At 41.9% G+C, this 14,552-nt stretch overlaps 1 protein-coding gene across 9 annotated transcripts in view; it reads left to right on the forward strand.

The window, feature by feature from the left end:
* Positions 1–14,552, forward strand: part of kcnt1b (potassium sodium-activated channel subfamily T member 1b) — a 490,876-nt gene that overhangs the window by 26,797 nt on the left and 449,527 nt on the right. For all 9 annotated transcript variants that reach the window (XM_073052840.1, XM_073052837.1, XM_073052836.1 and 6 more), the window contains exon 2: positions 6,230–6,394. In XM_073052840.1, the coding sequence (XP_072908941.1) occupies positions 6,230–6,394 (165 nt within the window). The remainder of the gene's footprint in view (positions 1–6,229; positions 6,395–14,552) is intronic.

Here is a 14,552-nt window from a genome sequence, read left to right on the forward strand (position 1 = left end):
GTCTGGAATTCAGCTCAATGGTCCTGGCAAAAAACAAGCTGGGCATTGGGGACAGGTGCTTAGAGAGTGGGTGCTACTTAATTGTTCTGTGAATGACTCCTATAATAACACTGTTGATGATTGAGAGTTGGACTGTAATTAGCTGGAATTAATTTGTTCTACTTCATGTGAACTGAATAAAGCTAGGCAATTATCTACATTATAGTATATTAATGTATTACTGTCCTGTCTCCCTTTCTCTTCACCATCTACACCTCGGACTTCAACTACTGTACAGAGTCTTGCCATCTTCAGAAGTTTTCTGATGACTCTGCCATAGTTGGATGCATCAACAAGGGAGATGAGGCTGAGTACAGGGCTACGGTGGGAAACTTTGTCACATGGTGTGAGCAGAATCATCTGCAGCTTAATGTGAAAAAGACTAAGGAGCTGGTGGTGGACCTGAGGAGGGCCAAGGCACCAGTGATCCCTATTTCCATCCAAAGGGTCAGTGTGGACATGGTGGAGGATTACGAGTACCTGGGGATACGAATTGACAATAAACTGGACTAGTCAAAGAACACTGAGGCTGTCTACAAGGAGGGTCAGAGCCGTCTCTATTTCCTGAGGAGACTGAGGTCCTTTAACATCTGCCGGACGATGCTGAGGATGTTCCACGAGTCTGTGGTGGCCAGTGCTATCATGTTTTCTGTTGTGTGCTGGGGCAGCAAGCTGAGGGTTCAGACATCAACAGAATCAACAAACTCATTCACAAGGCCAGTGATGTTGTGGGGGTGGAACTGGACTCTCTGACGGTGGTGTCTGAAAAGAGGATGCTGTCCAAATTGCATGCCATCTTGGACAATGACTCCCATCCACTCCATAATGTACTGGTTAGGCACAGGAGTAAATTCAGCCAGAAACTCATTCCACCAAGATGTAACACTGAGCGTCAGAGGAAGTCATTCCTGCCTGTGGCCATCAAACTTTACAACTCCTCCCTGGAGTGTCAGACACTCTGAGCCAATAGGCTGGTCCTGGACTTATTTCCACTTGGCATAATTTACTTATTATCATTTAATTATTTCTGGTTTTATTTTGCTATATTTCTACTCTATTATTGGTTGGTGCAACTGTAACGAAACCCAATTTCCCTCAGAATCAATAAAGTATGTCTGTCTATCTGTCTGTCTGTAACTGTATATGAACGATTTGGCTGGAGGTGCAGTTTGTTCTTGAGTGCATTAATTACTTCAAAACTCCCCTCTAAACAGCTCCCTTTGAGGCGTACACAGATGAAGGGAAATTGTCTCCTACTCTTCTGACTTTGTGCATTATTACATTTAGTGACCAGATTGATTGATGCGCCTAACCATCAGCAGTTGGGGGGAGGTGGGGTCCATAAAGTTGGATCAAGAGTGCATAATGACACAGATGGTAAAGGTATAGGCTATTTAGTCTCTTGACCCTGTATGGCTATTCAGTAACATCAAAGGTGATCTCCAGTGCCTTCACCTTTAAGTAATACAATGTCCTTTTTTGCTGCAATTGAGTTAAGGTTGTCTTTTATGTGGAAGCCATACAATGGACATTGGCAGGTTATTTTTTCCAAGGTCAGGTCCATCTTGATGCAGAGATCGTGGATTTAGAATTAGCTAAGATTGTAACTAAAGAGTATTTTTGTAGATGGCACAATATTTAGGCTTAGAATGAATGCTTTGGCTTGTGGATGGGATATTTTGCCCCAGACAGCATCAAGTTCCCTGAGCATTGTTGGAGGTGTACTCATCCAGGAGAGTGAATGTCCTCCATCACATACACAAGGAAGTCTGCAGATGCTGGAAATCCAAAGCAACACATACAAAATGCTGGATGAACTCAGCAGGTCAGGCAGCATCTATGGAAATGAATAAATGGGGGGGGGGGGTAAAAGGCCTTGATCCCCTCTTCCTTCCCTTTCTCCTATGGTCCACTGATCTTTCCCATGCACCCGCTTCACCTATCACCTTCCAGCTAATAGCTTTCCCCTTTCTTGACCTTTTTATTCTGGCATCTTCCCCTTTCCTTCTCAGTTAAATTGTCTCTCTATCTCAGTCAATCCCCTCCATCCCCCAAATTCCCTCTCCCTCCCACCTGTCTCTCTCTCTATCCCCCACACGTCAGTCTCAAAACGTTGACTGTTTATTCATTTCCATAGATGCTGCCTGACCTTCTGAGTTCCTCCAACACTTTGTATGTGTTGCCTTGGTCTTCCATCATACTGCTGGCTGTCTTGCAGGTGGAGGGAATACTTTAGGTGTGTCACTATAGGTACTGAGTCCCTGCTTTGTTCTTGTAGTTCTTATCTTCCCATTTTGACTTGCCACTAAGTGAATTATGTTTTTTTTTCAAAAATGATCTTGGAACTATGCACAGCAATGCCCAATTATTCTGCTACTGCTGCACTGCATCAATGCTGGGCGCTGGAAAAAAGACTCCCTTGTGACATATCAGAGTATTATACTGCATCATTGTTACATTTAATTATTTATTTACTCAACGCACGTAGCTTTTGTTGATGAGAACAACATCTATTGTGCATTCCTAACTGGCCCTGAACTGAGGTAATTACTGGATGATTTCAGTTAAGGTCTGCCACATTAGTGGATTGGTAGCCTGGATACATAGATAAGTTTGACACATTTTCTCTGTATTTTGCAATGTTCTTTCCTAACCCCAAGATGTGGTCCCAAACATTAAAGTCACAGGGAAATCTCTTCTAGCGCTCAATATTTAATGTCCCAGACAAACCATTCAGACAGGGGAGTAATAAGTTTGATCACCAATTGTTTGTAAGAGTGATCCCTGAACACTGGAGGGGAATATTGGTCCACAACTCCATCTCCTCTATCTGGACCATGGATGAGAATGAATTCAGCCTGGCTGCAATGCCCCATTTAAAGTAGCTAAAATGCTGTTCAATTTCATGCAGGAGTGACAGTTTTTTGGAGTGAGTCGCTGCCACCCACTGTGAGCACCTGCTGCCTTTAGAAAAGGGGTATATCACACTTGTATTTGTACTCCTGCTGCAAGCAGCTAACACAATAGATTAGCGATTAATCTGTTATTTTCCTGTCTGAACAGCCCAATCTCAATACTTGCCAAGAATTCTGAGCACTGAAGAGGTTTTACAGAACTTGATTTGGTAGTGAAATTTATGTTGCGTTATACCTAATAGACATTAGCTAATAGTTCAAATCTATCAATAAGATTTAATGATGCAAATCATGAATGCTGGGGCATTCAAATGAAAGAAGGCAGTTTAATTTTCTTCACTATTGCGTGGATACTGAAAGCCATTTGCTGAAAATACTAAGACTGAAAATCACAAAAAATAATAAATCAGTCAAATCTGATTGATAAAATACTTGGAGCTGGCAATTATATTTAAAAAGCAAAACAGTAAGTTTTTTCACTGGAATGCAGTGTTTGAGAAGATGTTAGAAGCATATTCAATCATAAATTTCAAAATGGATTTGGTTAAATATTTGTAAAGAATAAAACTGCGGGTCAATGGTGAAAGAACAATTTGGATAGCTCTTTCAATGTCCTAGCCCAAGAACATTGGAATAAATCTCCTCTTTCTGCATAATGATTCTGAACTAATGTATAGCAAAGAGAAAAAAAAGTCACTCCAAGAAGGATATGAATGATATTTCCCAGTGGTGAGAATGAATGATCCACTTTCAAATGACCCACTCCTGATTAAATCTACCTTAAAGCATAGTCAATATATATTGTAAGATTGGTCAATTTTTTTTCTAATTTTATGCCACTTCAACACTTGAATTGCCTGCTTACTTCTGTCATTTAAGTAAAAACAAATCAAAGAACTTTTATGAAAGTCATTCAGCCGTAAGCAAAAAAACATTTTTCTTATCTTGTGAAACTCTGATTGTTTGGGTAATATAGCTCTGCGCTAAAATACTTCAATCAGTTATGATTTCCGGTTACAAATAATGAGACTTTTATTGGAACAGATGAGTTTTTATTGCCCATGGTATTATTACTGGACAATTTAGATAACTGCAGAGTAAAAAGTTGTAAGCTTCAATTGCTTTATAAAAACACATTTTAAAATGTTGTGACTTGTGCCTGCAAATAGAAGCATCCTCCTGGCTATTACATAGACAGAATGAGTGAAGACAACGCTAACTGGGACACAGCTGGAGTACCGCCTTTAGTTGTGGTCACAACATTATGGGATAAATTGTGTTAGAAGGTTTCATAAGAGCTACAGGGATGAAGTTTAAACTTTGGTAATAAACTTACTTTGAATTTTGAAGATTATCTATGAAGGAAGACTGGCTGAACTGAGATGTGGAAGGGACACTGAGGTGTATGAGAACCCTCAGCCAGAATGACTTGGAGTGACTAATTTCCCTGAGCAAGGAAGCATATATTTAAAGTTAATGATCACAGGATTGAAGAAGAGAGTGTGATATTTACTCCCTGGAAAGTTGGTAGAGGCAGAAACTGGTATTAAATTCTAAAGCAGCCTGGATGAGCAGTTGTAGAGGAAGAGATCCAATCAATCAGAAACACCATCGTATTGCCAGCTTATGTGTCTTCCATTCCCTTTCTTGCTTTCTCTCCACATCATGGTTTCATCCATCAATCTAACTCACCCAGCAGACTCATCTGCTACTCTGCAATCACTTTGATCTTTATCTCTACACCCCTTCCCATCATACCAAATCACAACCATTCCTGTTCCTACTTTCCAATTGTCACCCTCACTTCTTCCTACTCATCATTTGTTGATATCAACCCCCCTCTTCACTTACCTACTATCCTCAATCTTCATTCTTCTCCACAACCCTGCTCCCTTCCACTTACCCCTTATCCACTTTCTACTGTGGTTCTTTCCCATTCCCCTATTATTACCCTAAAACTCTCTCACACCCTTTTCTCCTTACACCCTCTTCCTCATCTCCTCTCCATTCCTTGCTCTTCCACCCCACACCATCTTCTCACTGCCTGTTCCAGCCACAGACCCCTCCCCATCACAGCCATAAATGCACACACTAATCATCATGCAACTCCTCAATGGCCTCTTTACCATTTGATTCCCTGTGTCACCTTCACTCCTTCTTCCGCTTCACTCCCACCCCATCTCCCTCTACCATCCGCTTGCCCTTCTTTCAATCCACCTCCAATGGCTCACCCTCTGCTAAATCCCCCATGCCTCACATATCCCCCTTACATTTCTCACCGTCTCAGCCTCTATATGCCAGTCTTCTCTGCATCCCAATGCTTTCTCCCCTGCCCCACTACCCACACACTACCTCCTTTCCACTCCTTCCAAAGGTAGCAGCCACCTCTCTACCCCCATACTCCCATTATTCAACCATTCTTTGCTCCTATTTCTTCACTACACACTCCCCACAAGTCAAAGTTCTCCCAACTTATCCCCCCCAGCCTGACTTTCAGATTGGCTACAAGTTCTCCCTCTTCCTCTCCATCCCATCTCTTCTGCTTTCTCACCCACCCAGCCTCTCTCTAACCCTCATGCCACCCTGTCTCTCTCTCTAACCCTCATGCCATCCTGTCTCTCTTTCTAACCCTCATGCCACCCTGTCCCTCTCTTCCTAACTCGTCTCGTTCCATCCCAGCCTATCTCCCTCACTCAATGCCCTCCATCCCCAATTCCCCCCTCTCTCTAACCCCCAGCACGTCTTTCTCCCTAATCCCCATCCCTACTCTCTTCACTCACACCGTCTCTCTCTCCCTCCCCAATCCAACGCCATCAACTCTCCATCTCCCACCTCATCTTACTCCACCACCACCTCCTCTACCCGTCTCTCTCCATCTTGCATTCTTCCCCCTCCCCTTCACCCGCATCCCTCGAACTCTCCCACCATCAGTCTCTGTCAGTCGCTCGCTGCACCACCACGAACCGCATTTAGGTCACTCTCCTCGCGCACCGCTCGGAGACTCGGCGCCTTCTTTCCCCGTTCGCCAAACCCCCGCTCCCGCCGGCACCGATGTGCTCCCTCCGGCTGCGGCCACTCTGCACCGCAATGCCCGGGGCAGCGGTGCAGGGGACCGTGCGCGCGGCCGGGGCCGGGGACGGGGCCGCGCGACTGGGCGAGCGCGCTCCGCGGGCCCCTGAGATGGAGCCGGCGGCAGCGCCGCGCGCCGTGGTCTGGGAGCTGAGCTCGCGCTGCCCCGTGTCGCGTGCTCACCGCTCGCCCTGCTCTCTCCGCAGACCTTCGGCCGTCGGTGGCGGGCAGAGCCGGAGCAGCGACGGGGTCATCTTGGACATCTCCTCCTTGAAGATGAACGAGCTGGAGACCGACGTCCCACCTCTGCCGCCCAGGTACCGGTTCAGGGACTTGCTGCTGGGTGACCAGTCCTTTCAGAACGACGACAGGTAAGGAAGCTGACAGCTATGCACAATACATTTCAACTAAAATTATATTCTGCTTTGATGATTGATGAAGATGACTGTGAGACTGGATGGGAGTTCACGCCCTTTGTTTTAGTGCCTGTATGTCTTCTTTCGACATTGGACTTTTCGTTTTTTTTGAAGTTTTAATTTGTGTTTAGAACGAAGAAGTTTAATGTAGAATACTGGAGCCAAATTGGATTGAGAAGGTTATCTTTTTACAGTGCAAAATGTTTATGGAATAATCTGAAGACCAAAAATAGGAGTGCTGGAAGTGGGACTTGGAATAGTTAAGGCACCGGAGCTAACTTTTTACATTCCTGTCCAATTTTGGTTTGGTTTATGCTACATATATAGCAGAAAATGGAGATAATTTATTCTTTTGCTTGCCAAGAAGTTATGATTTGCTGATTGTAGATTGTAATGTTGATTAAATTTGCAATTGCAATCTTTTATTGGTAGCTATGGCCTTTAATGGGCATGTAGTGTTTTTTTTACAGTTTTGAAGTCTGTTGAAAACACTTAACATGGTATTATAGATTTTTTTAAATAGCTTGTTATTTTGTAATGTTCACTACATTGTTACAGAATGAATCGCTGGATTGTGAATTTAATCTTAATAGTGGATATAAATTAAGATTGGCCCAGAAATTTGGATTGAATATATTTAAGAAACTAAGACACTACTGAAATGAGACAATCATTTTAAATCAAATATTGTAGTTCAAGTATTTTTGGCTTTTACTACAATCTTGCCTTATTGCCACAATCGTATTTAATTTATTGAGCTTTAAAATACATTAATAAAACTATGCATGATTTATTATATTCAATTTACTAATATATAATTTATATTTTGACACCATACGTAAAATTTTGATTCTACCTGTCTTAAATTCAGGAACATTTTCCATAATGTCGTGAGACCCTCTTGACTAATGCAGAGCAAGAGAGCCAACTTAAATTTATAGGTGTGCATTTTGTGAGTGAAAAATATGGAAGGTCTTTTTGTATAAAAGCATGTGTAAATCTGGAATATTCTCATGCATCAGGACAGTGGATGCTGTCAATTGGTATTTTCTGCAAATCAAAAGGTTCATGTTGAACAAATGATTATGAAGCAATGGCAGATAATTGGAGTAACATATGAAATACTTCCCGAGGAATTCAACAGACCAGGTGGCATTTGTGGAAAGGAATAAACAGTCAACACTTGGGAAGGGGGGAGAAGCCAGAGTAAGTTGGTGGTGGGAGAAGAAGTACAAGCTGGAAGGTGATAGGTGCGGCCAGGTAAGTGGGGAAAGGGGGAGGGGTTTGAAGTGAGAAGCTGGGAGGTGATAGATGGAAAAGTTAAAGGCTGAAGGAGGAGGAATCTGACAGCAGAGGAGAGTAGACCATGGAAAGAGGGGCACCAGGAGGAGGTGATAGACAGATGAGGAGATGAGTTAAGAGGGAAGCCAGAGCGGGGAATGGTAGAAGCGGAAAGGAGGACTGGGAATAATTACTGGAAGTTTGAGATATTTATAGTAATATTCATGCCATCAGGTTGAAGGCTACCCCAACAGAATGTGAGGTCTTGGTCCTCCAACCTGAGGGTGTCTTCATTATGGCAGTACATGAGGCCATAGACATGTCGGATTGCGAATGGAGATTGGAATTAAAATTGGTCAGACACTGGGAAATCCTGCTTCTTGCGGATGGAGCAAAGGTGCTTAATAAAGTGATCCCCCAATGTACGTCAGGTTTCATAAATGTAGAAGAGGCTGCTTTGGAGTTTGGTTCAATCATACATGATCTGGCTTAGAATAGGCTAGAGGGTGGAATGATGTAATCCCACTGTAATTTTATATAACTGGTAAATTATGAAAACATTTAGAGATACCACACATCTTGAATTGGTAAAATAAATACTTTGTACAAAATCTCAAGCTTGCACGTATTTGAACACTGAGATATCTTCGGTTTGAAGGTGTATTTTTTTTTATCTGTACCTTCTGAGCAGATAGCATATTGTAATTATTGTTCACTTTTTGATCTTCAGAAACTTTTACCTGGAAAAATAATTATCAGACTTGAACAACCAAATACAGAAACTACCGTATTAACATTTCTAAGCTCAAGTATATTTTACTTGGAAACATGATCGATCTGATTTAAAAACATCATCTGAAATATTTGCATAAAAATAAACCACCTATTGTCAGTTAACAAATGATTACTTCCAGAGAAAGAAACCTCATCATGAATTGAGTATTATTTTAAAACATTCTGATAATAAATACACATGTATATCTCAAGAATGTATTTTAAAATATGTGCGAATACTTTGACATCTATATATGATACTGTACAAATAATAACTTGTGCTAAGTGCAGCTCTGTAGGTTTCACTAATTGTACAAAATCAACTATTTTTCATTATATTGAAAACATATTTAATCTTCTTTACAAAACTGGACTTTCCACTTTGCCTCTCTTAACCAAGCATTCATTACCCTCCACTGGAATTCAGGTGCGAGTGTGCAGACTGAGGGATTGATCATGTAGTAATCAGTGAACTCAACAAAGTGTTGCAACATTAATGTGCCTTGTATAGCCCTTTCATGGAGAGTAAATGTTTGTGGATTTATTATGAAGAATTTATGTTGCTTGTACATGAATCACAAAAGGTTGGTTTGTAGATGCAGCAGGCTATCAAGAAGGCAAATGGAATGTTGGCCTTTATTGCTAGAGGGATTGAATTTAAGATCAGGGAGGTTATGCTGCAACTGTACAGGATACTGGTGAGACCGCACCTGGAGAACTGTGTGCTGTTCTGGTCTCCTTACTTGAGGAAGGATATACTGGCTTTGGAGGCGGTACAGAGGAGTTCACCAGGTTGATTCCAGAGATGAGGGGGTTAGACTATGAGGAGAGATTGAGTAGCCTGGGACTGTACCTACTGGAATTCAGAAGAATGAGAGATCTTAAAGAAACATATAAAATTATGAAAGGGATAGATAAGATAGAGGCAGAAAGTTATTTCCACCGGTAGGAACTAGGGAATATAGCCTCAAGATTCGGGGGAGTAGATTTAGGATGGAGATGAGGAGGAATTGCTTTTCTCAGAAAGTGGTGAATCTGTGGAATTCTCTGCCCAATGAATCAGTGGAGGCTACTTCAGTAAATATATTTAAGACAAGGGTAATTAGATTTTTGCATAGTAGAGGAATTAAGTGTTATGGGGAAAAGGCAGTTGCGTGGAGATGAGTCCATGGCCAGATCAGCCATGATCTTATTGAATGTCATCTCGACGGGCCAGATGGCCTTCTCCTGCTCTTATTTCTTACGTTCTTTATGTTTTAATTATACGTGCGCTGCAGGTAGGCAAGTAAACAGACCATAGTTTCTTATTAAAAACTGAAGAACTATGGAGCAAATAAATATAGCTTTCTTGCGGAAAACCTGCACTCAAGTGCTGAGTGAAGGCTTACATTAATTTTCAGTAGTAAATTTAATTATGAAATTGTTTTTGCAAACAGTGGAGCTTACTTGAAATAATTATTTGAAGTCTCATTGGTAGATTGTGTATGTCTTTTTTATTTTGCTGTGGTATTAGAATACATCAAGGTCACATGCAGTCTAATGGAACTGTATCACAAATTGGTTGGATAATTTGCACTTGCATTTACCCACATGATTTTTTGATCTCTGGTCACAAGGAAGATGTATACAAGCACAGTTTCTTCTATCTGTGGAGGAAAAATATAACAGGCTGGTTGGCTCCCATTTAGTTATTCAAATGAGTTACTTGCAAATAGGAAGCAACTGTCAACTCTCATAATATGGAAGGGTAAGAAAAATAATATATTGTATCAGAGAAATGTATATTTCCACAAAAGATTATTGTAATAAATGTCACTTAGTTTTTTTGCAGATTGTTACAGCATGTATGATTTAGTTTACCATAATTCATAATACACATTTATATGAACTGATTGATGTAAAGCTGGAGACATTGTGGCTATGTTTTAATGTTTTAAATCTATATTTAGTTATATTTCACAATTGTAATCTTTCTGAATTTGTAACAAAAATTAGCTAATTTTTTGATGTTGTCTGTTTTCCTGTATTTAGATAGTTCTGTAACTAAGATGTTCTAAATGTTTCTGATGTGTCCACTGATTCAAATTAATTCAGAATTCCATGCAGGCCATGATTCAATGCTGTGCACCTTCATAGATTCTGCACATGGAGAACAAAGGTTAATGACAGATAGAGAAGGAAATGTGCAATCTGTGTTGTGGCAGTTCTGGATGGATTGAATATTTGATGGATGTAATGAATACTGAATATTAGTTTGTTCACATTTTTTCCTAAATTCATTTATGTGGCACCAAAATGTTGAGTGAAATTCTGTCCTGCTGATGTACAGGAATCAGAAGCAAGACTGGCTGATTGTTGCACTATTGGGTCCACTAGGTCAGATATAATGTTACATTACATAAACATTTTCTATTTTGATCTCTGCTGCAAATCCAGGAATTTTCAAGTCTCTGTTTATTTTTGTCAAGAATAACTAAAGACCATTGCTAAAGTACAGTAGATCTGGTCTGGATATCAAGAGATAGAGGAAATTATTTTCTAATATATCTTTAAGGGAAATAGGAACTTTACTCTCAATATGTCTAATTCATCCATTTACCATGAAATTATTTAATTTATTTGTCCTGTTTATGGATGATTGGCATGATCTTGCAAGCAGTTTTGAGTCCTGTATCTAAGGAAAGATGTGCAGGGTCTGGAGAGAATCCAGACAGTGTTCACAGGAATGATGTAGGGAATGAAAGCCTTAACGTATGAGGAGAGTTTGATGGCACTATTTGGGTTCCCACACTGGGGTCCATGGACTGCTAGCTTAATGGTATGGCCCACAACATAAAATAAGTTTGGGAACCCCTGCTCTAGCCTGTACTTGACGGAGTTTAGAAGGATGAAGGAAGATCCCATTGAAACCTACTGAATAACAAAGAGCATGGACAGAGTGAACTTGCGAGGATGTTTCTTTTACTAGGTGAGTATAGGATCTGAGGGCACAACCTCACAATAAAGGCATGTTTCTTCAGAACTGAGGTGAGCAGGAATTTATTCAGCTGGAGGGTGGTGAATTTGTGGAATTAGGAGCCACAGAGGGCTGTGGAGGTCATCATTGGGTGTATTTAAGGCAGATAGAAATATGTTCTTGTTTAATAAGAGTTTTAATGGTTACACAGAGAAGCTGGAGAATGGAGTTGAGAGAAAGAGAAATAAGCCATGATTGAATGGTGGGGCAGAATTGATGGGCCACGTGGTCTAATTCTGCTCCCATATTTTGCAATGGTCTTGTGAGAGCAATGCCATGGCATAGAATGTTGCATGTAATGAGAAGAAAATAGGTATATAATATTGTAAGTAATATAATTGATAACTTGTATTGATATGGTCCTTTTAATATTCCAGGGAGGGTATTACCAATGGTATGAAGTGACATTAAAACCAATAGATTAATAATTTTAATGGAGGACGCAGATAGCAATGTACAGAAATTTGAGAAAGGGTTCTGGAGTTTCATACCAAAGTAAATGAAGTGTAAGTCACTAATAGTGGAGCAAAGGAAATGAAGGAACTTCAACAATTGGAGCTTCATGAAGAGTATGAAAGCTGGAGAAGATTATGGGAGTGTTGAGTGAGGTGGAAGAGATTTGAATACGTGTGAGGATATTTTAAAAGACATATTATGGTTTAATCACCACGGAGAATCAATGCAAAGACAATCTGAGTGCAAGAGCAAACACAAGGAAATCTGCAGATGCTGGAAATTCAAACAACACACACAAAATGCAGGTGGAACACAGCAGGCCAGGCAGCATCTATAAGGAGAAGCATTGTCGATGTTTTGGGCCGAGACCCTTCGTCAGGACTAACTGAAAGGAAAGATACTAAGAGATTTGAAAGTAGTGGGGGGAGGGGGAAATGCAAAATGATAGGAGAAGACCGGAGGGGGTGGGATGAAGCTAAGAACTGGAAAGGTGATTGGCGAAGGTGATACAGAGCTGGAGAAGGGAAAGGATCATGGGATGGGAGGCCTTGGGAGAAAGAAGAGAGGGGAGCACCAGAGGGAGATGGAGAACAGGCAGAGTGATGGGCAGAGAGAGGGAGAGGAAAAAAAAACTAAATATGTCAGGGATGGGGTAAGAAGGGGAGGAGGGGCATTAACGGAACTTAGAGAAGTCAATGTTCATACCATCAGGTTGGAGGCTACCCAGCTGGTATATAAGGTGTTGTCCCTCCAACCTGAGTTTGGATTCATCTTGACAGTAGAAGAGGCCATGGATAGACATATCAGAATGGGAATGGGACGTGGGATTAAAATGTGTGGCCACTGGGAGATCCTGCTTTCTCTGGCAGACCGAGTGTAGGTGTTCAGCGAAACAGTCTCCCAGTCTGCGTCGGGTCTCACCAATATATAAAAGGCCACACCAAGAGCACCGGACGCAGTATACCACACCAGCCAACTCACAGGTGAAGTGTTGCCTCACCTGGAAGGACTGTCTGGGGCCCTGAATGGTGGTGAGAGAGGAAGTGTAAGGGCAGGTGTAGCACTTGTTCCGCTTACAAGGTTAAGTGCCAGGAGGGAGATCAGTGGGAAGGGATGGGGAAGGGGGAACGAGTGGACAAGGGAGTCACGTAGGGAGAAAGCAGAAAGGTGGGGGAGGGAAAGATATGCTTGGTAGTGGGATCCCATTGGAGGTGGCGGAAGTTACGGAGAATTATACGTTGGACCTGGAGGCTGGTGGGGTGGTAGGTGAGGACAAGGGGAACCCTATCCCGAGTGGGGTGGTGGGCGCATGGGGTGAGGGCAGATGTGCGGGAAATGGGAGAGATGTGTTTGAGAGCAGAGTTGATGGTGGAAGAAGGGAAGCCCCTTTGTTTAAAAAAGGAAGACTTCTCCTTCGTCCTGGAATGAAAAGCCTCATCCTGAGAGCAGATGCGACAGAGACGGAGGAGTTATGAGAAGGGGATAGCATTTTTGCAAGAGACAGGGTGGGAAGAGGAATAGTCCAGGTAGCTGTGAGAGTCTGTAGGCTTTTACCTGGTCTATTTCTGACACCTCCCTCCCCTTTCTTGATCTTTCTGTCTCCATCTCTGGAGACGGCTTTGCTACTGATATCTGCTATAAGCCTACAGGCTCTTGGTGTGGCCTTTTATATATTGGTGAGACCTGACGCAGATTGGGAGACTGTTTCGCTGAACACCTACACTTGGTCTGCCAGAAAAAGCAGGATCTCCCAGTGGCCACACATTTTAATTCCACATCCCATTCCCATTCTGATATGTCTATCCATGGCCTCCTCTACTGTCAAGATGAATCCAAACTCAGGTTGGAGGAACAACACCTTATATACTGGCTGGGTAGCCTCCAACCTGATGGCATGAACATTGACTTCTCTAACTTCCGTTAATGCCCCTCCTCCCCTTCTTACCCCATCCCTGACATATTTAGTTGTTTGTTTTTTTTCTCTCTCTCTGCCCATCATGCTGCCTGTTCTCCATCTCCCTCTGGTGCTCCCCCCCCTTTCTCCCAAGGCCTCCCGTCCCATGATCCTTTCCCTTCTCCAGCTCTGTATCCCTTCTGCCAATCACCTTTCCAGCTCTTAGCTTTTTTCCACCCCCTCCAGTCTTCTCCTATCATTTCGCATTTCCCCCTCCCCCCACTACTTTAAAGTCTCTTAGGATCTTTCCTTTCAGTTAGTCCTGACGAAGGGTCTCGGCCCGAAACGTTGACAGTGCTTCTCCTTATAGATGCTGCCTGGCCTGCTGTGTTCCACCAGCATTTTGTGGGTGCTGAGTGCAAGAATTCTAGTTATCCAAACACATGAGTTTTTTCCTATATAATTGATATGTTATAGAACAAGATTTATGTCTGTATAAGGCACAGAGGAAAATTACTTACCAATATGACAAAAAACAACAAAAATGACTTTGTTAGTTCACTGACTAAAAGCAAAGTCAAAATGAAGTAACTCTTTGAAGGAATTAATAAAAGTAAGTTGAAATGTAGGGAAATCAATAAGAGAACTTAGCCATGGATCTAGAAACCAGTGAGCTTAATATCAGTATTGGG

This window comes from Hemitrygon akajei, chromosome 7 (genome assembly GCF_048418815.1).
Source record: "Hemitrygon akajei chromosome 7, sHemAka1.3, whole genome shotgun sequence".
In the NCBI taxonomy this organism is placed as follows: domain Eukaryota; kingdom Metazoa; phylum Chordata; class Chondrichthyes; order Myliobatiformes; family Dasyatidae; genus Hemitrygon; species Hemitrygon akajei.